Below are 21,941 nucleotides of genomic sequence, written 5' to 3'. Positions count from 1 at the left end.
AAGGAGGAGGAGGAGGAGGAGGACATCGAGCCCGTTACGGGCGACGCTTTCATTGGCAATTGTCGTTGTTGTTGTTGTGCATGAACTGTGGATGGTCGTTGCTGATGAAGTATTATTATTATAAATTGGTGTTAACATTTTTTTAACATAAAAACCGATGATTTACATGAGTTTATCCTTTATTCCTACTACTAGTTTTAAATTAAAATAATAATAAGCTCCGTTTAATAATGAAATAATAATAATAAGCTCCGTTTAATAATGAAAAAAATGCTACAATAATAATAAGCTCCGTTTAATAATGAAAAAAATGCTACAATTACAGATCCTTATGAATACCTCGCAAACTAATTAGTGTTCAGGCTATAATTACAACATAGTGACATGAAATGTATATGTATATTATATATTATATATATTATATATATAGATATATATATAATATATAAAAATATATATATATATATATGAATTAGGGGGCAGTCCCCGGGTTACGACGGTCTCGGCTTACGCGTTCTGAGGTTACGACGCTTTTCAATTATATTCATCAGACATTATTTCCAGGGTTACAACGCCTACAACGCTCATCTGGCAGATTAAATATGACACCAAAAATGCAAAATAATCAATATTTGAAGGTTTTTTTTTGATGAAAAATGCCATAAAAATGCAGTTTACATAGTTTTCAATGCACCCAAAGCATTAAAAGTCGTTAACCCAGGGACTGCCTGTATATATATATATATATATATATATAGATATATAGATATATATATATATATATATATATATATATATATATGTATATATATATATAGTATATATATATATATATGCCAGAAAAAGCCCTGCATCGTAATCAAGTAACATTGTACCAATTTTATTTATAAATAATCCATCAGAATATTCTTTACCAAGTGCAGAAAGATGCCAGAGTCCCAAAATGTATAAAATAGCCTACCCTATACTAATATACATAGAAAAATTATTTTTTTTAATGTGAAATGGACTAGCGCGGGTAAAACTAACGGTCACCATTACGAATAAATAGCGGTTATATCTATCACGAATTTTATAATTCTTGAAAACTGAGTTTCTGTTCGTCGCAACTGACGGTTTTAGCAAGATATATATATATATATATATATATATATATATATATATATATATATATACAGTATATACATCGAGATATAAATATATACTGTTTTAATATCATACAGTATATATACTATATATATATATATATATATATATATATATATTACATATTATATATATATATGTATATATACATATATTATATATATATATATATATATATATATATATATATATATATATATATATATATATATATATATATATATACTGTATGATATTAAAGGACATTTGTAGCTCGATGTATATACTGTATGTGTATAGACAGTATATATGCAATGTGTATATGTACTACATATATGAAGTAATATTCTTAAAGGATCAACTATCAAACATATCGACATACAAAGCTGAAAGGTTAAAAAGTCTTCAATATGGAAAATACCGGTGAGAACATATTCCGAGAATGTTTGTATACAATGTTCTCCCGGCCAGTGTGTCTGGTTCAGTCTTTTAAAGGCTCTTGGGCCTCATTATGACCCAGTGGCGTTTGCACAGGACAAATAAGGCTTATTGCGAGTTTCGCTGTTTGATTTATTTTCCTTTAAAGAGTTTTTATATTTTCTTTTCTTTTAAGTTTTTTCTGTCGGTACCGCACGCCATTTTGAGCAGCGGGTGCGCTTGTCACGGATAATATTGGAGATATTTTGTTTCTTTATTCTGTAGGAGTATCTATCTATCATATCAACATCCCGAAGTTCTCCCCGGATGACAGTAGGGGATGCATAACACAGCCACCCACCCCAGCAAACCAGTTTGTCCGCCCCAGGGTTGGGGCGGGGTCAGTAGGGGAGTCATCCCTCCGCCTGCAAACCTGTTTGTCCGTGGGGGCGGGGTAGGTAAGGGAACGGAAGGGTAGGGGGCACATCTATCTTCCTCCTGCAAATCTGTTTGTTGTGGGGGCGGGGGTGGGGTAGGTAAGGGAATGGGAAGATAGGGGAGATATCTACCTTCCTCCTGCAAACCTGTTTGTCCGTGTGGGGAGTGGTAGGTAAAGGAACAGAAGGGCAGAGGAGACATCCACCCCTCCTCTGCAAACCTGTTTGTCCGCCCCAGGTTGTAGGGGTCGGGGTAGGTAAGGGATCAGGAGGGTAGGGGAGATGGCAGCCCCTAAAAACATTGTCAGTGACAATGTTTTTAGGAAGTAAGAAGCTAATTTGCTTCGTTTTATCAAGCAGACTGTAATCCTTGGAAGGCGGTGATATCAAAACAAAGATTCTATATCTGAGCAATAGTATAAAATAGATGTCAATTAGAATCCAAAAGAACTATTATTAGGAAAAAGGATGCCACTAATGTTTGGATTCACCATCCAGACTAAAATCTTTGGAAGGGACTGATATTAAAAAAAAACAAGGCACGATCCGACCTCCAGCTTACTCAGGGCACGTACTAAAATCTATGGTCAAATAGTTTGTTGTTTCGCCAACGACAATTAAAATAAATACACTATATTCTATTAGAAATAATTGTTCTGTACTGTTTAACATGCACATTATTTTTTTTTTACATTTTCATTCTAATAAATAAATCATAAGTATCCTCTCCCACAATTCCTGTATCTTTAACTCATCGCGAAACACCGTAATCAGACCCTTTTAGCCTCTTCCATGGGGCTTTCCTACCCACCCAACCAGAGCAACAACAACAACAAACAACAACAACAAAGTAAGCGCAACTTTTAACAGAGCAATAGTACAGAATAGATAAGTTCGTAGCACAATTGCTAACATAACTGCTAATATACTGCTAACATAATTATTATATGAAACATCTTCCTTTTTCCATCTTACTTATTTGTCAGTGAAAATGTTATAGCAGAGTTGCTAACATTTTCACTGCATTATCTTCCGCTTCGTTGGAAATGTGTGCTGGTTTTTAAGCTCTCAATTTAGTGATGACCTGGGTTATATATATATATATATCGATCAAATGAAGATTCTTTCTGTAATGATTGTTTACTATACTCGGTTTTTTTCCATCTGTCCACCCACCTGTGGTGTTTGCGTATGGTAACATTGCGTCCCGGGCTTTAGATAGTTACATTCAGCTTGCATTCAACGAAAATAATAATATCCTATTTCGAATATTAACGGTGTACTTCGCATACAGTAAATTATTAAAACACTTTTCAGTTGCAAATGTACACCCAGATATCCTTTTATTTACCTAAAACTTACACATACCGTAACTATTTAAAGCCCGGGACGCAGTGTTACCATACAAAAACACCCCAGGCGGATGGACAGATGGAAAAAAAAAACAGAGTATAGTTATTTCACCCATTATTAGGATATAAAAAGGCACTATTTTTAGATTTGCTATGTTAAGTAAAATCTTAGGAAGGTGCTGATATTAAAACAAAAATTCATATTTGAGCAATAGTACAAAATTGGTGTCCATTGGAAATCAAATGAACTCATATTAGTAAATAAAAAGTCACTATGTTTAGATTTACCTTGCAGACTAAAATCTGGAGAGGGTGGTGATATTGAAACAAGGATTTATTAAAGAGCAATAGTACAGAATAGATGAAGCTCGTAGCACAAGTGCTAACATATTGTCAATATTGCCAACAAAGCTCCTGATGTGATATATTTTCCAATTCCGCCAAAGTAATTTGTCAATGAAAACGCTAGCAACTCTGATAGCATTTTTACTGGCGAATATGGAAGACAGAATTTAAAAATATTCCATATATTACCAACTATGTTAGCAATATATTAGCAATTATGGTAGCATTTGTGCTACAGGCTTCACCTATTTTGTACTATGGCTTAAATATGACTCCTCATTCTAACATCAGCACCCTCTCGGGTTTTTAGACTGCCTGGTAAAATTAAACATAGAGGAGTCTTATTTCCCAGTAATAGTTAATTTGACTTCTAAATGACACCTGTTTTATACTTTGTCCCAAATATGAAACCCTTGTTTTAATATCACCATCTTCCCAGGATCTCAACCATCTTGATAAATCTAAACATATTAACGTTTTATTTCCCAATGTGATCATTATTCAGAAGATGAAACCTATTCATTGGGAGCCAGCTCACTCACAGGGATCAAGCTTCCAAAGAATATGGTGTTCAAAAAGAAACCCACAAAAATTACTGAGTATAAGTAGAGAAAGGGCCACAGATAGGGCCTGAAAGTACTCGAGAGTTGGGTAAAATTCAATGTAAATACTTACAAGTAGACAAGTTATGCTCAGTAATTTTGTAGGTTTCTTTCTCCATCTTCAGAAGAAAACTGAAAGTTTTTGTTTTGTGCAATATGGTGTTCATTACGAAGAAGTAATAGGTAAAGGGATATAGATAGAGAAGAGATCCCACTTATTAAAAAATATAAAATAAATTAGATTAATCAATTGATAGTGAATTTAATAATGTTTAAAATGACTGGTGAACCATCGTAAAAAAAAAATAGATAAAAATAAATCTTCCTTTGACCGTTATACATAACTCAGGCTATTATCTGAACTGAGAACTTCCACCACCAGTAACGTTTCCCACGAAGCAGGAAACAACCGGAATGAAAACAGTCGAAAAAAAATGCAAAGCGCTCGATTTTGTCCTTGAAACGCGCACGTAAATTGCAGTGCTTTGCTTGCTCAAGCATTGGTTGGGCAGGTGCTTCTGTCAGCTAAGCATCTTCAGAGGAACTAAGTTCTTCTTTAACTTGAGCGTCTTCAGAGGAACCAATTGCTTCTTTAACCAAGAGCGTCTTTCACCTGAGCATCGCCAATTGAACCAAAAGCATTTCTTCAAGATGGGTCGAGAAAGAAATGATCGGTGGATGCTCAAGTTTTTCATATGGATGTGGATGACTGTCCAGTCCTTGGCCTCGGCTCCGGCGTCATCCAAACCACATATCATCTTTCTTCTTGCGGATGATTTAGGTAACTTGATCGCACAAAATTTACCTATCTACAGTAATGAAAACTTAAATTCACTTTTGCAACCCACATAAACTTCATAAGACAATTCATGATAAATAATGATAATTATTTATCATTATTGCCTGGAAGTCAATGATGACATTGTACCAATACCGGGGTCCCAGTGAGGCTGATGTCAGAGAATTTTCAAAACTGGCTCCATGCACAGTATTATACAAATGTTTTGATTTTTTGTTAAACAAGAACTGGAATTCTCTACCTTTTTCTGCATCTTCTGCAACATTTATCTGTACTCATGAACACCTTGATTTCTATATATAACAAGTAAAAAATGCACCGAAGTTTCCTCTGCGAAATCGAGTTTTCTGTACAGACGCTACAGCGTACAATCAAGGCCATCGGAAATAGATCTATTTTTCGGTGGTCTCGGTATAGTCCTGAACAAAAATCACCTCTAATTCCATTTTGAGCTAATACCTCGAAAATGTTAACAGTCCTCCCTCCAGCACAACAGAGCAAATTTGGTACCTAATCAACTGACATCCTTATATCCAGCCACCGAATATTAATAAAGAATTAAAACCTTCGCTTTTCTTAGAACTAACGACACACAGCCTGTAGGCGAAGATTCCTCAAGATATATAAGGAGAAACAATTCAAATGGCAAACCCCTACATCGGAAAACATAATAATCATTCAGTTTCCTTCGGGTATATTTATAAATTGATTCATTATTAATATTTTTTATTAACGCTTTAAATATCTGACTACGAAACTCATCAGGTATGTACTGATCATACAATATCTTTCCGAGCAAAGTTATACCGACACTGATTAAACATTTACTCGTACTTACTTAAGGTAAATAATTGCCGGATGAGGAAAAACAGATTTCATTAGTTCTATGCAAATATGAAAATATACTAACGACACAGCCTTCAAATAGAACTAAACACCCATTAGCAGAATGCGAAATTTAAAGTTCCGTGGCATTTATCCATGGCATCATGACAATTAATCCTGACGGCATAAAATAATGTGGTATAGCTATGTCTGTACATACTCATGTAAAGAAACCATTCAATAGAAACACTTAATGATGGTGAATTTTACCATGAATTAAATTCATCATGAATTCATTTCACTTGCTTTACATTTCTTATACAGAGCCAGAACCAAAATTGGAGGAAAGTTAAGAGCTCATGTTATGCGTCTGCATACACAAATAATGCTTTGAAATAAAGTCGAAAGTCTCTTAAATTATTTACAGAATATTCACACTGACAACAAAACTTAAATTATATTAAACTCTGCATTTAGTCACTGTCCAAGACATACAGATTATAAAGACTTAAAGATAATTAATAGTGTCTGCTGTAGCAGATGTTACAGCTGTGGTACCACCAGTGATGATAATTTACTACAAGTTATTTGTGGTTTAGATAAGACTAATAATTCACACTCCTCTTTGGAATGGTTTCCTCAGGCTGGTACGATGTTTCGTGGCATAACCCGAAGGCGATAACACCGAACATGGAGGCCTTGGCGAATGAGGGAATCATTCTGGAACAATCGTATGTTCAGCCTCTTTGTACACCCACCCGATCAGCACTTATGACTGGGAGATATCCCTTCACTATTGGGAGACAGGTAAGTTTTCAGTTGACCTTCAAGGAGAAGGAGTAACTCGCTGGCACCAGAAATGGCTTAGGTCATAGAAGATCATATCACTGCATTGACTTCAGAAATAAAAAAGCAAACTTTCACTGGGAACAAAACCAGTTATGGTCATAAGCCATTTTGCCAAATGTCAATGATGATAAGTCCAATTTAACAGTCAAATTATCACTCTACTTTAACTCTGCTTTGGCGTTGTGGTTTCGGCAAGAGAATCTAAAAGCGTCAGGAATCCAGACATCATGGGGAATCCCATCCTGAGAACTGGTGATAGAAGTTCAACACTCTCGACGTGGTTCGGAAGTCACGTAAAGCCGTTGGTCCCGTTGCTGAATAACCACCTGGTTCCATGCAACGTAAAAATACCATACAAACAAACAAAGGAAGCTCAGAATCTGCATTCAAATGCGGTAAAGGCGACTTGGGTCCGGTGCGCCCAGGGCTAAAATTTGGAGAAACACTGCACTCCCAGGAACCGATGCGCAAGTTTTGATCATAAACGTGATAGTTGCTGGTCACGATTCACAAAATGAATAATACAGAGTAAAAGAGCTTCCATTTTTTTTTTCTAAGGTTTCATCATCACACAGGAACAAGATCAGCCGAATTTTGTAAATAATGTCCATCCGCAAAAGTAGTAACTGCGGTAACTGCAGCATTACTAAAGGTTCTTTGCAGCGCCCCTTCTGCCCACAGCTGCAACCCCTTTCATACTTTTTACTGAACCTCCATTCATATTCTCTCTCTTCCATCGTGCTATCCGAACTTCCTTAACAATTATTTCATACTGCAACAGCGAGGTTTGCCTCCTGTTACACCTTTCAAAACTACCTACTCTCAATTTCCTTTCCAGCGCTGAATGACCTCATGGGTTCCAATGCTTGGCCTTTGGCTTAAACTCTATATTCCAATTCCCTACATGGAAATAGATGTTATGAACTTATTATGCATTATGAATATTATGGATATAATGACTTATAACACAATAATTCTAACTTTTGTACCCATCCACTGTTACTCATGAACTCGTTTTACACTTAATTACGTGCTCATAGGACCTTAACTAATAACTTTCCGAAATCAGTAATGTCACGATTTCCTGTAATTTCCACTGACGATCGGATCCAAAATTCAATTTTCTCTAGAAATAGCACCGCGAGAAATTCCTAAAATAATTAAAAATGCAATAAACTAAATCAGGCTTACGATGAAGAAAAGAAATTGACAATATAAATTTCAAAAAATACATTATCTGCTTAATGTTCAACATATACGATGCTTATTTTCATCATATTACGAAAGCTGATCTTACTTAAGAAAAGACTTTAATTATTTTTGTCCTTCATGTCAGCCTGATGATGGAGTTACCAACTTTATAACCTTTCAAAACAAAATTATCTCCTCAAGTACGTATGCATAAGGAAAGACTTTAAAGAACATTATATCTTATCTCTCAATGGCCTACAGCTGCTAGCTAACCTACGACAAAGCATTCCGTATTAAAATAAACACAATTCAATGCATAAGTGATATTGGGATTAAAGTTAAACCAAACAAAAACTTCTTTCAGTTTTCTTCTGAAGATTGAAAAAGAAACACACGAAATCACTTTGTAACTTGTTTACTTCTAAGTATTTACATTTAGTTATACTACACACTCGAGTACTTTCAGGCCCTATCGGTGGTCCATATTCAAGAGATGTTTGGGATGTTTGCTGGGGTTGACCCTTTTTAACATCCCAAACATCTCTTGAAAATGGGCCACAGATAGGGCCTGAAAGTACTCGAGTGTGTAGTATAACTAAATGTAAATACTTAGAAGTAAACAAGTTACAAAGTGATTTTGTGGGTTTCTTTTTAAATTAGAGTTAAAACTGGACGAGGCATTTAAACGGTGAAAATAGACAAAACCATAGTTATGAAAATTAAATAATCGTCACAAACATAACGAATTATTATTCAGAAGGGTCTAAATCAAGGAGAAAAAAAGAACACATTTGCTAAATAAACAAAAAGAGATATCCTTCAAGACGAAAATGCGACCGAATAATTACAAAGCGAAAACAGGATGTCATACCAAAAACATCTTTGTAAGAAAGGAAATGACAACCCTGAAAAACTACGATTAAAGTCACAGTCATAATGAGCAGAACCAAAACAAACAATTGAAGGAAACATCAAAGGATGATGAGGTCAACAAAGAACAAGAGCTGACTGATAATATCCTCATACAGGGTCCACCCATCATGAACACAGTTCCAACAGGACTCCTCCTTAATGCCACCATCCTGCCGGAGTCGCTGAAGAAGGCTGGCTATTCTACACACGCTGTCGGAAAGTGAGTCCTCTTGTATTATTTTTTTTTATTTGACTTTTCCCTAATGGTGCATAACTATAAAATAGAAAGGTGCTAACAAAAAACTGTGTGCATATGTATATATATATATATATATATATATATAATATATATATATATATATATATATATATATATTTATATATATATATATATATATATATATATATATATATATATATGAGCAACTTGAAGTCCAATGTAACGTCTTGCATAAGGTTGCAATAATTTGACTTATGATTTTTCCAATGCATACAATAATCATATGACAAAAAAAAAGTTAATGCTCATAACTAATAAACTTGCCTTAATAAAACCCTTTCTCTTACCAGGTGGCACCTGGGATTCTGCCATTGGGACTATACACCAACTCATCGAGGCTTTGACACATTTTACGGGTTGTACACTGGGATGGGTGATCACTATTATCACGACTCTTATGCATCAATGACAGGTATGTAATGTTTCTTCTGAAAGATGACAGGAAAAAGTTAAGTATATTTTAGTTTAGGGCTGGCCCGAAGGATTAGATATTTTTACGTGGCTAGGAACCAATTGGTCACCCAGCAACGGGCCCTACAGCTTATTGGGCGATCCGAACAACACTATATTGAGAAAAATGAGTTTCTATCACCTGAAATAAATTCCCCTGATTCCACGTTGGCCGAGCCGGGATTCGAACTTCGGACCACCGGATTGGCAGCCGGGCACAAAAACCACTCTTCCAGCGAGGAACTAAGATGGCAGGAAAAATTATTATGATTCAACCTTATAATAAATGGCTTTCGAATGTAAAGTTGCTCGTTAATAAAGGAGGGGAATCGGGAAGAAAAATGATTAGGATTAAGCTTTACAACTTTACAATCAGTAACTTTCACAAAGTTAATAAAGGAATGGAATGTTTTAAGAACATTTCACAAAGGTAAGGAACATCACTGTAATTAAGAGCATTACACAGATTTGTGTATTCTATTGTTTCACATTTTCAGTAATATCCATAACGTTCTTGGCTGCCAAATTTGACAAACTATACAGGGAAATGTTAATTCAACATTAAATAGCTCAATATTTTTACCAAAGTATGCGAGTTGAATAAAATAATAAGGAATTATATGAGACCTAGATTTAAATTCTGTATCTATAATGATTTCAGTTCAGTGCATATTAACTCCTAAATCTGCTTTTCCTACTTCGTATGCTTTGGTGAAAAACTTGGTAATACTGCTTCAGAGAACATTAATGAACCAACAACAAAATAAGAAAAATGTCCGAACTTTGTTTCATTTCTTTAAGAAACGGGACCACGTGGATATGACTTCCGCAACAATGATGAGCCAGACTTCAGCGTCAATGGGACTTACGACACGGTTAGTGGATTTAGTAGACACAGACGTATGCCCTCACAATAATTAAGACAAAATTAAATAAGGTAATCCCTCGGTTACCTGAAATGCCATTATCAGGCACTCAGCATTATCTGCCACACCCAGACCATGGCCCTAAAGATATTTGATAACATTATACAGCATACATGGTATTTTTATTATTATCAATCACTATTATTATCATCATTACAGTTGGCCCCGTATTAGCACATTCCGGATTCGCGGACTCACGTATTTGCAGATTTCTCTTAGCAGCTACCCATTATTCGCGTATTCGCGGTATTTTTCTATGGGAAATATCCACAAACTACAGTTTTTTTCCCTCGTAAAATGCACTTCTGTAATAAACCTCTTAAAAAACAGGTATAAATCTCTTTTATAGGAGTTTCAACTATTTGCAAATTATAGCTATTCGCTGGGGAGGGGGGCTCTCGTACACATCCCCCGCGAATAACACTCTCTCTCTCTCTATGTAACCACAGAAACTGAAACCTTATAAAGTGACTACAAAAACAGAAGAAACTATTTGTAAATCCCTCACGCCTAATCGAACGCTTTACTCTGCTATCTTCCTTAGTACATGTATGCAGACTACGTTGAGGACCTGCTCTCTTCGAGGGATCCTGTAGAGCCAATGTTCCTGTACGTGGCCTTCCAGAGCATCCATTCTCCGATGCAAGTTCCGGATGTGTACAGAGATCCCTTCCGCTATATAGGGAATGAAAGTCGGGAGATTTCTTTGGGTAATGTGGATGTCCTCACGACGAGGACAGATGTTTGTTCAATGTTTATTTCATTACAGGCGTTAGGTTTATGGCTTACTTCTTAGTTAAACTCGACCTTTATTCCTTTCTATTCCTCTTCTTGTCTATCTCAGGACTGGGCTATAGTAGATTCACATTAAGCGTGCATCTGATATCTAGGCCAGTCCTTTGCGACGCTCCTGATTGGATGTTGATAAGCCAATCACAGGGCTGGAAACTCTCAGTGTCTCGAGAAAGTTCACAAGGGCAGGATGTCTGCTCCACCTCTCCTGAGAGATACTTTTGAAAGCCGTATCCTTCAGGAGAGATGGAACATCTGCCTATTATAACTCTCGAGAGACTGAGAGTTTCCAGCCGGTGGTTGGCTTATCAACAGCCAATCAGGAGCGTCGTTAGGGACGGGCCTAGGCATCAGATGCATGGTTGATGTGAATCTACTATAGTAAAAGGCATCAGCTTGCCTGCTGTTCCCCTGGAATATGCTCATAAAAACTTGAATTATGAAGAGTGGAGATATTTAGTACACTGGATCACAGATGAATATCTTGCCTAATTTCGTTAAGAAGAAAAATTCAATTTCAACAGATTTTGTCGAACAAGATGTTAAAAACTAAGATAATTTAGTTCTGCTAAACTACAAATTCTTTCGATTTTGTCATTACGAAAAGATATAAAAATTTTATTGAATTATTAAGAAGAAAACGCAAGAAATTTATTACCGAATTGCGCTATTTTCACCCATTGATGAATTCGGCTTCTGATCAGTAACAGAATTTATTGTGCGTTGACTTTATGGTTCTCTTGTATGCATAAAACCATAAATTTTATCTTTAGCTTTGATTTAATTAGAATAATCAAACTATTCTAATTACTGGTCACCAAGCCGGCACCTTCATACAGTTCTAAAAAGCACCGTTTCTGTACTGACTTGAATAAATTGGTCATAATAAAACAGCTATATCTTTTCTGCACTATGTCGAGTAAGCTCATAATGATTTAGCTGTTCTTTAAAAAAATACTGATTTTTTTTTATCCAAAACATATCAATTGAATAACTAATTAATTTATGAATGCTTTGTTGAATGACCTAGCGCCAGAACCATTAGGTTATGCAGTACCACGATACGAGTTGAGGAAGTACTATTAAAAACAAATAATAAGAAATAAACTATCATTAAAACAGAATAAATTAGCTCTGCTACGACTAGATATCATAAAACAATCAATCATCCCAATATCTTTAAAGTATTCCATTACTTTGGTCGACTGTTAAGCTGCAACAGGAACGTGTGCCAGGGATTTATGAACTATCAGTAGTATACAGAGCTCGAAAGGTGCCATAAGAATGCAATATCTGTGCCTCATCCATTTCGTTTTAATCTAGGGATGTCATACGCCATGGATGACGCTATAGGAAGAGTGGTTACTGCTCTGAAAGCGACAGGACACTATGAAAACTCCGTCATTGTCTTCAGCTCAGACGTAAGTATAAATACTTTGCACTTCATCTAAGGCTTATCTTCGATAAGAAATTCGATCTGAAACTTTTATACTTGTCATACTTAACTGTCTTGGAAAGGTGGAAAAAGGACTTAAGGGAGTTTATTAAGTATATCTTAGTTTAACCAGACCACCGAGTCGATTAACAGCTCTCCTTGGGCTGGACCGAAGGATTAGAGATTTTTACGTAGCTAGGAGGTAATTGGTTACATAGCAACGGGACCTACAGCTTATTGTGGGATCCGAACCATATTATATTAAGAAATTAATTTCTAATCACCAGAAACCAATTCCTCTGATTCCACGCTGCCAGAGGGGGGAATCGAACTCGGGATTACCGTATTGGTAGGCGAGCGCGTAAACCACTCGTCCAACGAGGAACTACGGGAGTTTATTACTACACAAGCAAATTTACCCCAAATATTCTCATTACGATTAAATGAAAACTGTTACGTTCCTGTTAAATATATTAGGCTACAATTGTGAATGTATCCAACAACAGACATCTAGCATACAAACAGGAGAAACAAAAGAAATGCTTGATGGAATAGCGAGATGAGAGCGAAATGCATTGTACAATGAATTAAGAGTTGAAAAGCGAAAGGTAAGGAGAAAATGAATATTTGGGATAGGTTTTAGCAAGGGTCTCAAGGTGAAACCGTGACTGCATTGGCAAGAAGTAACTGCTGTCAAAAAATAATGAGCAAATGGATCTTAGAATAACAGAAGTAAAAGAATGGACGATACCCAAAGAAAATGCACTCTGTCCACAGGATGCAATAAAGGCAAAATAAAACTGAATACCCCAAGATTGTCTGGGAACATGTAATGCGATCAACAGAAAAATAACAGTTAAATGACACTTGGAGTTGAAAGGATTAAAAGTGAGGTGTTATGGAATAATTAAGTGACTCACTATACTCTGTTTTTTTCCATCTGTCCATCCGCCTGTGGTGTTTTTGTATGGTAACACTGCGTCCCGGGCTTTAAATAGTTACGCTATGTGTAAGTTTTAGGTAAATGAAAGGATATCTGGGTGTACATTTGCAACTGAAAAGTGTTTTAATACTTTACTGTATGCGAATTACACCGTTAATATTCGAAATAGGATATTATTATTATTGTTGAATGTAAGCTGAATGTAACTATCTAAAGCCCGGGACGCAGTGTTACCATACGCAAACACCACAGGCGGATGGACAGATGGAAGAAAACCGAGTATAGTGTGTGAGGCATGCTTGGTTGAAGCATATTTTTCGATAATTTATTGACTGTTTAATTTGAAAAGTAACAAGTGTAAATAGTCATAGCACCATAACTCAAACTTGTACATATAGGAAAAGTTTACCAAAAAAAGGTGAGATACATAACAGCGTTTTAAACAATAGATATGGTGACCTTGACACATCTTCAGGTAGAATTAATAGGATAAAATGTGAGTTTTAAGTGTTCATAGTGTAGAAATTAATTTGGTAAGACTGATTAATTTTTATTATGAAAGTTATTTTTTTAATACAGACTTGAAAATTATTAGTTTTATGTCGGAGTTTTTATTATGTGTTTTTTTTTTACACTTTATACGTGAAAGTGACTATTTTTATGTAAGAGTTGGTCTCTAACCAGGGTAAGTTATGCATCCGTGGCTTTAATACTTTCTGTATGAAATTAGTCAAGAAAAAATGGATGTAGGAGCATATATATTTGGCAAAATTACCATAATATATAAAATTATACTAATAGTGTTCTATTTTTTAAAGAATGGTGCTATGCAAATAACGGCATCAACTGGCCCCTGAGGGGAGGTAAAAGTACCCTTTGGGAAGGGGGCACCCGTGCCCCAGGGTTCATCCACTCTCCGCTCTTGACAAAAATTGGATTCAAGTCTCAAACGTGAGTTACTTTAATACTAAATAATTTTTACATCTTTTCAAAAAAAGTTGCTAAGAAGTAATTGCCCTTTATAAACCAACACACGAGACTCATCAAATGTCTCAATTACGGGCTGCTCTATGAGCAAGAGTTCGTGCTGGCATGAGGTCAGCTAAATCTAAAACAACAACGTGGGAGTCAAACACTGCGCCTTTTACAATTTCTCACTGCCTAGATGTTGAAATCCCAGTGTCCAGCCCTTTCTTGGTCTCCCTCTCCTCTTTCCTCCCAACTCTTTCAGACTATATACTACTCTCTTCATCAACCCTTTATCCTCCATATCAGAATCCTCTAATTTATCCTTTCTTTACCAATACTAATCATTATATCACTTTTACATTACGTCCAGCTACTCTCTGATGTCTGATGTCTAAACAATTCATCTCAACGGCTTCCACCTTTTTCCTTTCATTCGCATTTCAAATCCACAGACAAGAATTGGCTCGGCAGTTCCTTTAAAACTTTCCCATCTTGGCGTCCAAAGGCACAACAAGCCTCTCTCCAATATTCAGTAAAATCCTGCTATCTTCTTATCTCACCAGTTCTATGACACTTCCTACACATTACCATCACTTAAACCATTAACTCCCAAATACCTCTTTCTATTCTTCTACTATACATTTCAACACTTATTGTTCCATCTTTCTGGTTGCCATTTACCCTTATAACCTTACTGTTCCTCATATTCACTCTCATGATCGCAAACGACCTTCTGTAATTCTCATTCAGCTATCATTTCCTCCCACCAAGGGGTCCACAACCCGTCCTAAAGAGCTTTTCTGTCATGACATTATACCCCAAAACCACTGACACTTCCTAATGGTAAGCAGATCGTACCTATTACCACCAACACGGCAGAAGTCCCTAGCAACGAGATTGACCTAATATATCCTCACCTAAGGAATTTACCGCCCTCTGCTAGGCGCATGTCTGTCTAGAGACACAGTTCCTTATAATGCAAAGTCATATGAACTTCGTAGGGTAAACAGTAATGTATCATATTATATAATATTTTTGCCAACTATATTATCAAAAAGATACAAAATGTCTACCTACGACTATTTGAAGCAGATAAAATATGAAAAAGCAAACAATACTAAAGCCAAATCTATGACATAGTTCTATCTATTCAACCTGAATTAGTAACTTTAAACTCTTCAGTATTTTTATATTATTCAAAGTATGCTACCTTATTTAACAAGAACTTGGCCACTTAGTATAGCCAGTGAACCAAAGACAATATTCTTCAAGAAAATCCAACCTCTCATATATAACTTATATACTTTCGCACACAAACTACAATTTTTTCATCAGCCTATTTTAGTCGTGCAAATTACAAACTTCTTTCTGTAGACTTTTCCACGTCACCGACTGGTTTGCAACTCTGGTGGGATTGGCTGGAGGAGATGTCCCTGAAGGAACCGATGGGTTTGACCAATGGGAAGCTCTCACCATGGAAACGGAGTCCCCAAGGACCTCCTTCGTCTATAACTTGAATAGTGACCCCAAGAACGGTACTGAATTAAACGGAGCTTTCAGGCAAGTATGATAAATATTCATGGTAAACAGTACCTGTAAATACATAAGTAACATGACACCATATCTTTTGGAAGCTAGAATTTCAAGTCAACTGCACCTGTGAGCTTCTTCCATATGCAGGGCTCATCTGAATAATAATAATAATAATAATAATAATAATAATAATAATAATAATAATAATAATAATAATAATAATAATAATAATATGTATTTTGGTAGAAGACCCTCTTTAAGCAAATGCTGTTAAAAAGGATGGCAGAATTAAGCGAGTTGATTTTATATATGGTTTTTTCTATTTTCCTTACAATTCGCTTCTCATCGCTTCGCTGAGCCTGAGAAGCGAATTGTAAGGAAAATAGAAAAAACAATACATAAAATCAACTCGCTTAATTCTGCCATCCTTTTTAACAGAATAATAATAATAATAATAATAATAATAATAATAATAATAATAATAATAATAATAGTAATAATAATAATAATGGGGAGAAAATCGGTAAGTATCAAGACCTTAAAATACAAATATAATAATAATAATAATAATAATAATAATAATAATAATAATAAATAATAATAATAATGGGGAGAAAATCGGTAAGTCTCAAGATCTTAAAATAGAAATAAGAAGGATATGGGATATGCCAGTACCCATAATCACAGGAACACTAGGCACGATTCCAAGATCCCTGAAAAGGAATCTGGAAGAACTAGAGGCTGAAGTAGCTCCAGGACTAATGCAAAAGAGTGTGCTCCTGGAAACAGCGCACATAGTAAGAAAAGTGATGGACATTGGACTCTTTAGGCGGCAGGATGCAACCCGGAACCCCACACTATAAATACACCCAGTCGAATTGGAGGACTTTGAAAAAAAAAAAAAGTTCAATTACTTAGGCTAAAACACTACGAACTCCTTAATCCTAATTTTCTCAACATTCGCAGGAAAGGTGAATACAAGCTGATGGTCGGCAACATGAAGGGAGGTCAATGGATAGAACCACCAGAGGGCTTTGACGAAGGAGCCCCAAGAAGCTATGATGCTGTTAGTGGAATAACTGTGGTAGAGTCGCCTGTCCAACTCTACAATGTTATAGGTAAGGCGCTTTGAAAATGCGAATACCAGAGAGCACCGCATCATTTGGAATGCTCCCATCACAATAATAATAATAATTGAAAAATCCTCATAGTAGCACGAGTCTTCAAACGGAGAAATAAATCCATTCATGTAAATGTACTTACTTACTTACTTTACTTACTTATTATTATTATTATTATTATTATTGGAGAATAAATCCACAGTTATGTAAATGTACATATATATAAATTTAAAATTTTAAGGATAGCTTTCGGGAATCTGTTCGGTTCCCTTTATCAATCTATATTGATAAGGGGAACCGAACAGGTTCCCGAAAGCTATCCTTAAAGTTTTTAAATTTTAAATTTATATGTACATTTACATAACTGTGGATTTATTCTCCAATAATAATAATAATAATAATAATAATAATAATAATAATAATAATAATAATAATAATAATTCAGGCTCTTGAAAGCCCTGTAGAGTTTAATATATTTTTAAGCAAAACGTTTTGTGGATGTCGCTATTTCATAATGGCAGTATTGATAACCATATTAATATCAACAAGAGAAGTTTTACTTGCAAAGTGAATTCCTTGCCATATGCATAACTAGATCAAGAAATTTTTCCATAATTTTCCCTAACAGCTTGACGAGAAGTTTCAGATGCAACCCACAGCAGCTGAGTGTGACAAAAATGGATAGCTATTCAAAGTTCACACACACGAAAATACACGTGTATATATATATATATATATATATATATATATATTATATATATATATATATCTATATATTACCTAGGAAACTGGTAAACATCGCAAGAGCCGTATTGTCCTACATACACACGTGCAAACAGGTATGGGCCTGTGTATAGACACAACAAAACGTTAGGGAAGCTTAATATCCCATAAGCATAAAGAATATGAGTAATTATTTAATACAAATAAAGTACAAAGTATTGTACACCAACAGAGGACCCCGAGGAACGCCACGACGTCGCCGACAGCTACCCAGAAATAGTGGCCGAATTGCTGGAGGACCTGGAACGGGAGTTCCAGCGTTTGGTGCCAGTGGACAACCCTCCACAGGACCTCAGCAGCGACCCGAAGTATTTCGAAGGCGTGTGGAGTCCTGGATGGTGTGACCCTCGCTAATTTATTACTTCCGCTCCCGTTTAGTCTTTTCCAAATAAGCGCGTTCGCCTTTCTGGATTTGGGATCGTCCTCGTGACTTCTAAACACTGTTGCATGTTTCTGAGCGTTCGTTTTTGGGATGAGGTTGCTAGCTTAATGCCCCTTACGTTAGGTATTAGTGTGGGAACCTAAGGGGGAGATGGAACCATAGTAAAATGTACAATTTGAATAAAACGTAATACGCATTTATGCGGTTTTTAATGTGTATATCTATATGTCATAAAAAATATTACTGCAGAATCTTATTCGGAGCTTCGTCCTGGCGACGGAACTTACCGTCTCGACCTTATATCAGAACATGGTCATGAAAGAATCACATATACACTGAGAAAGGGTTCTAGAGCTTCGTTTTGGTCAAGACCTACACTTCCTTCTCTTTTTTATCTTCTTCTTCTCCCCTGGGCTAGATAAGGGCTTTAAATTGCCCGCCCCATTGGCATCTGAATGAAACAGATCGCATCACCTATATATGTATATACATACATTATATATATACTTATATATGTTCACACAACACACACACACACACATACTTATACATACACACAACACACACACACACACACACACACACACACATATATATATATATATATATATATATATATATTATATAGGTATAGTGATTACAAACTAGTTACAAAGACGAAAAAACGTGAAAGCAATACCTTACCCAACGTTATTAAGTCAAAGATCTAGATATTGCAACAAAGATCCAATAAGGCCTTGCAACGCCACTGAATTGTTGTAAAAACCAAAAATTCATCACGGGCTATCTTATAATTACCAGCTCTCTCTCTCTCTCTCTCTCTCTCTCTCTCTCTCTCTCTCTCTCTCTCTCTCTCTCTCTCGAATATTACGAGCACTCTACGTCGCCCAGAAGAACCATCCTAGCATAATTACAGCCGCGCTGTCATAGAAATGATGGTCAGGAATGCTGAACTAATTTACAGATATTAAGTGTCGGCAACTTAGATGAATATTATATTAGCGAGTCTGCACGGCCACCGCCGTTGCGTATGATGGAGAGGAACCAAGTTGGAACTTCTTATATATCACGGCTGCTGGGAGGAGAGGAGAGAGAGAGAGAAGAGAGAGAGAGAGAGAGTCCCGTAATGATGTTGAGGACACAGCAAATGTGGTGGGAGTCATTACAGAAATATCTGATTTGAAAGCAAGCCGTCATGATTCTGCGACAATATCTAATCATGCCAACCGCTGTTTATATATATAAACCTTAGAGAGAGAGAGAGAGAGAGAGAGAGACTCCCGAAACGATGTGGACACGAAAATGTGACAGGAATCGTAGAAATAACTGATACGCAATCAGTCGTCATGATTTTGCGATAATATTCAATCACAGCAACAGCTGTTTACTAAATATAAATCTTACGGAGAGAGAGAGAGAGAGAGAGAGAGAGAGAGAGAGAGAGAGAGAGAGAGAGAGAGAGAGAGAGAGTCTCCCGAAACGGTGTGGAAACGAAAATGTGATGGGAGTCCTTCACGTCTGATTCAAAATGAAATCAGTAAAATAAATCTGCAAATGAAACAGATATAATATGAAAAATACATATGCTGTTTCTTTGATTAATTAAGTCACCTAACACACCTCGACCAGATATTAAATAAAACCACATAACTATATCAGCAACTGATAAACCCTCGTCAATTCTATAAATATTCACAAACAGTCTATCTTAGTCCCATCGAGATAAATAAAATGTATGCTATTGAATTCTCCAATGAATGAATCTATATGTATATTCTCTTTGATTAGTCAAAATCAAACGCAAAGATCATATGTTGACTTTTACAGTTATTGTATGAAATGCGATATATCTATAATAATAATTTCCGAGCGGATCTTTCTTGTTTGTCCGCCACGGGTGTGGGCGGGGTAGGTAGGGGGATCGGGAGGGTAGGGAAGACATGACACATCCATACTCCGGCAAACCTGTTTGTCCGCCCAGGGGAAGAGTTAGATAGGGAATCAGGAGTGTAAGGGAGACATGATGATGGGCAGCGCCGGGTTCCAGCGTAGAGTAGCTGGCTATCAAGAATAATACGCATAAAAATTACAGAGGGTCCGTGGTTACCAAACACCCATTTGTGTACGTGTAGATGCAGATTTATAAATGCTTGAATTAATTCGTATAAAATTTTGTTTAACAAGAAAGCTTACCTGTTTCTTGGAGTTACGTAACATGAAAAATCTGAATGCGGAAGACTGAATGGCATACCTGGAAGAAGAGAATACGAGAATTTAGAGCTGTTCAAAGAGGCTCATCTTTAAGATAACACCTGTGACCAGTTATGACAAAAATATCCCAAAATAGATTCACATCAACCGTGCATCTGCTATTTAGGCCTGTCCCTTACGACGCTCCTGATTGGCCGTTGATAGCCAATCACAGGGCTGGAAGCTCTCAGTCTTTCGAGAGAGTTCACGTGAGGGATACGTCTTTCAAAAGTATCTCTCAGGAGAGATGGAACATACATCCTACCTATGTGAACTCTCGAAATAGAATGAGTTTCCAGCCCTGTGATTGGCTTATCAACAGCCAATCAGGAGTGTCGTAAGGGACTGGCCTAGACATCAGATGCAAGGTTGAGGCGAATCTACTTATATCTATAGAGATAAATATTTTCAATACCAACAATTCCCTAAGTTCTATATTGATAGATAGAATATAGAATTAAGGACAAAGGCCAGCCGCTGGGACCTATGATGTCATTCAGCCCTGAAAAGGAAACTGACAGCAAAAAGGTGTAAAAGGAGCTAAACCTCGCAGCTGCACTATAGATCAATTGTTACCAGTGGGTGGGACACGATAGATGGAAGAGACTATGAACGGAGGTACAGTAACTACCTCGTAAACTGCCCTCACACTTTCTTTAGTGCTCAAGTTAATGTGTAAGATACGCTTTCTAGTAAAAGGCGCGAATCCAAAGGGGAAAGCTCTACCGTCCTTCGTGGGATTCGAACTCTCACATTTCTCCAAAGAGGAAAGCGTGTGTAAGAAAAATCAATGGAAAGATGGCGTTTTTGGCTGATAAAAATTCATATCCAATTACATTGAAACCAACAAAAACTTTGATAAGCCATTGGTAATCTTTGGCGAAATCCCTTCAATGCGGAACAGACTTCTGGAAATTACTATTTTTTTTTAAATGCCCATAATCTACTTCATCTAAGACTGTAGTTTTATCTATTTAACGACAGACAATAAGAAATCTCAAAGTAAATTGCATAGTACTTATATAATCACACAACTATTTAAACAGGGTACAGTTATAAAGACAATGTTTCTCAGACTGGTTTAGATGACTGTCTGTAGGATCAATAATAATTACTGGTGCCAAGCATATAAGTATAACCCATTTCTTATAAGAGTATCTCGCGCAATGACCTTAAATTACACTGATACCTTATTTGCGTATGAATATTAAAGTTTAAACACA

The 21,941-nt window shown here is 36.2% G+C and overlaps 1 protein-coding gene and 1 long non-coding RNA gene across 2 annotated transcripts in view; one reads left to right on the top strand and one right to left on the bottom strand.

Moving 5' to 3' along the window:
- Positions 1–21,941, bottom strand: part of LOC135226796 (uncharacterized) — a 209,759-nt gene that overhangs the window by 71,531 nt on the left and 116,287 nt on the right. The window lies entirely within an intron of this gene.
- Positions 4,773–18,668, top strand: LOC135227090 (arylsulfatase B-like). Its single transcript, XM_064266941.1, has 10 exons — positions 4,773–5,059; positions 6,546–6,709; positions 8,971–9,074; positions 9,425–9,546; positions 10,386–10,459; positions 11,055–11,220; positions 12,626–14,631; positions 16,024–16,209; positions 17,149–17,300; positions 18,259–18,668. Exons 1-7 carry the CDS (start codon positions 4,930–4,932, stop codon positions 12,751–12,753), a joined length of 888 nt encoding a protein of 295 aa, XP_064123011.1. The 5' UTR covers positions 4,773–4,929; the 3' UTR covers positions 12,754–14,631; positions 16,024–16,209; positions 17,149–17,300; positions 18,259–18,668.

This window comes from Macrobrachium nipponense, chromosome 15 (genome assembly GCF_015104395.2).
Source record: "Macrobrachium nipponense isolate FS-2020 chromosome 15, ASM1510439v2, whole genome shotgun sequence".
Taxonomy (NCBI): Eukaryota; Metazoa; Arthropoda; class Malacostraca; order Decapoda; family Palaemonidae; genus Macrobrachium; species Macrobrachium nipponense.
The sequence above is the reverse complement of the archived record's forward strand: the minus strand, read 5'-3'. Positions and strand labels throughout refer to the sequence as shown.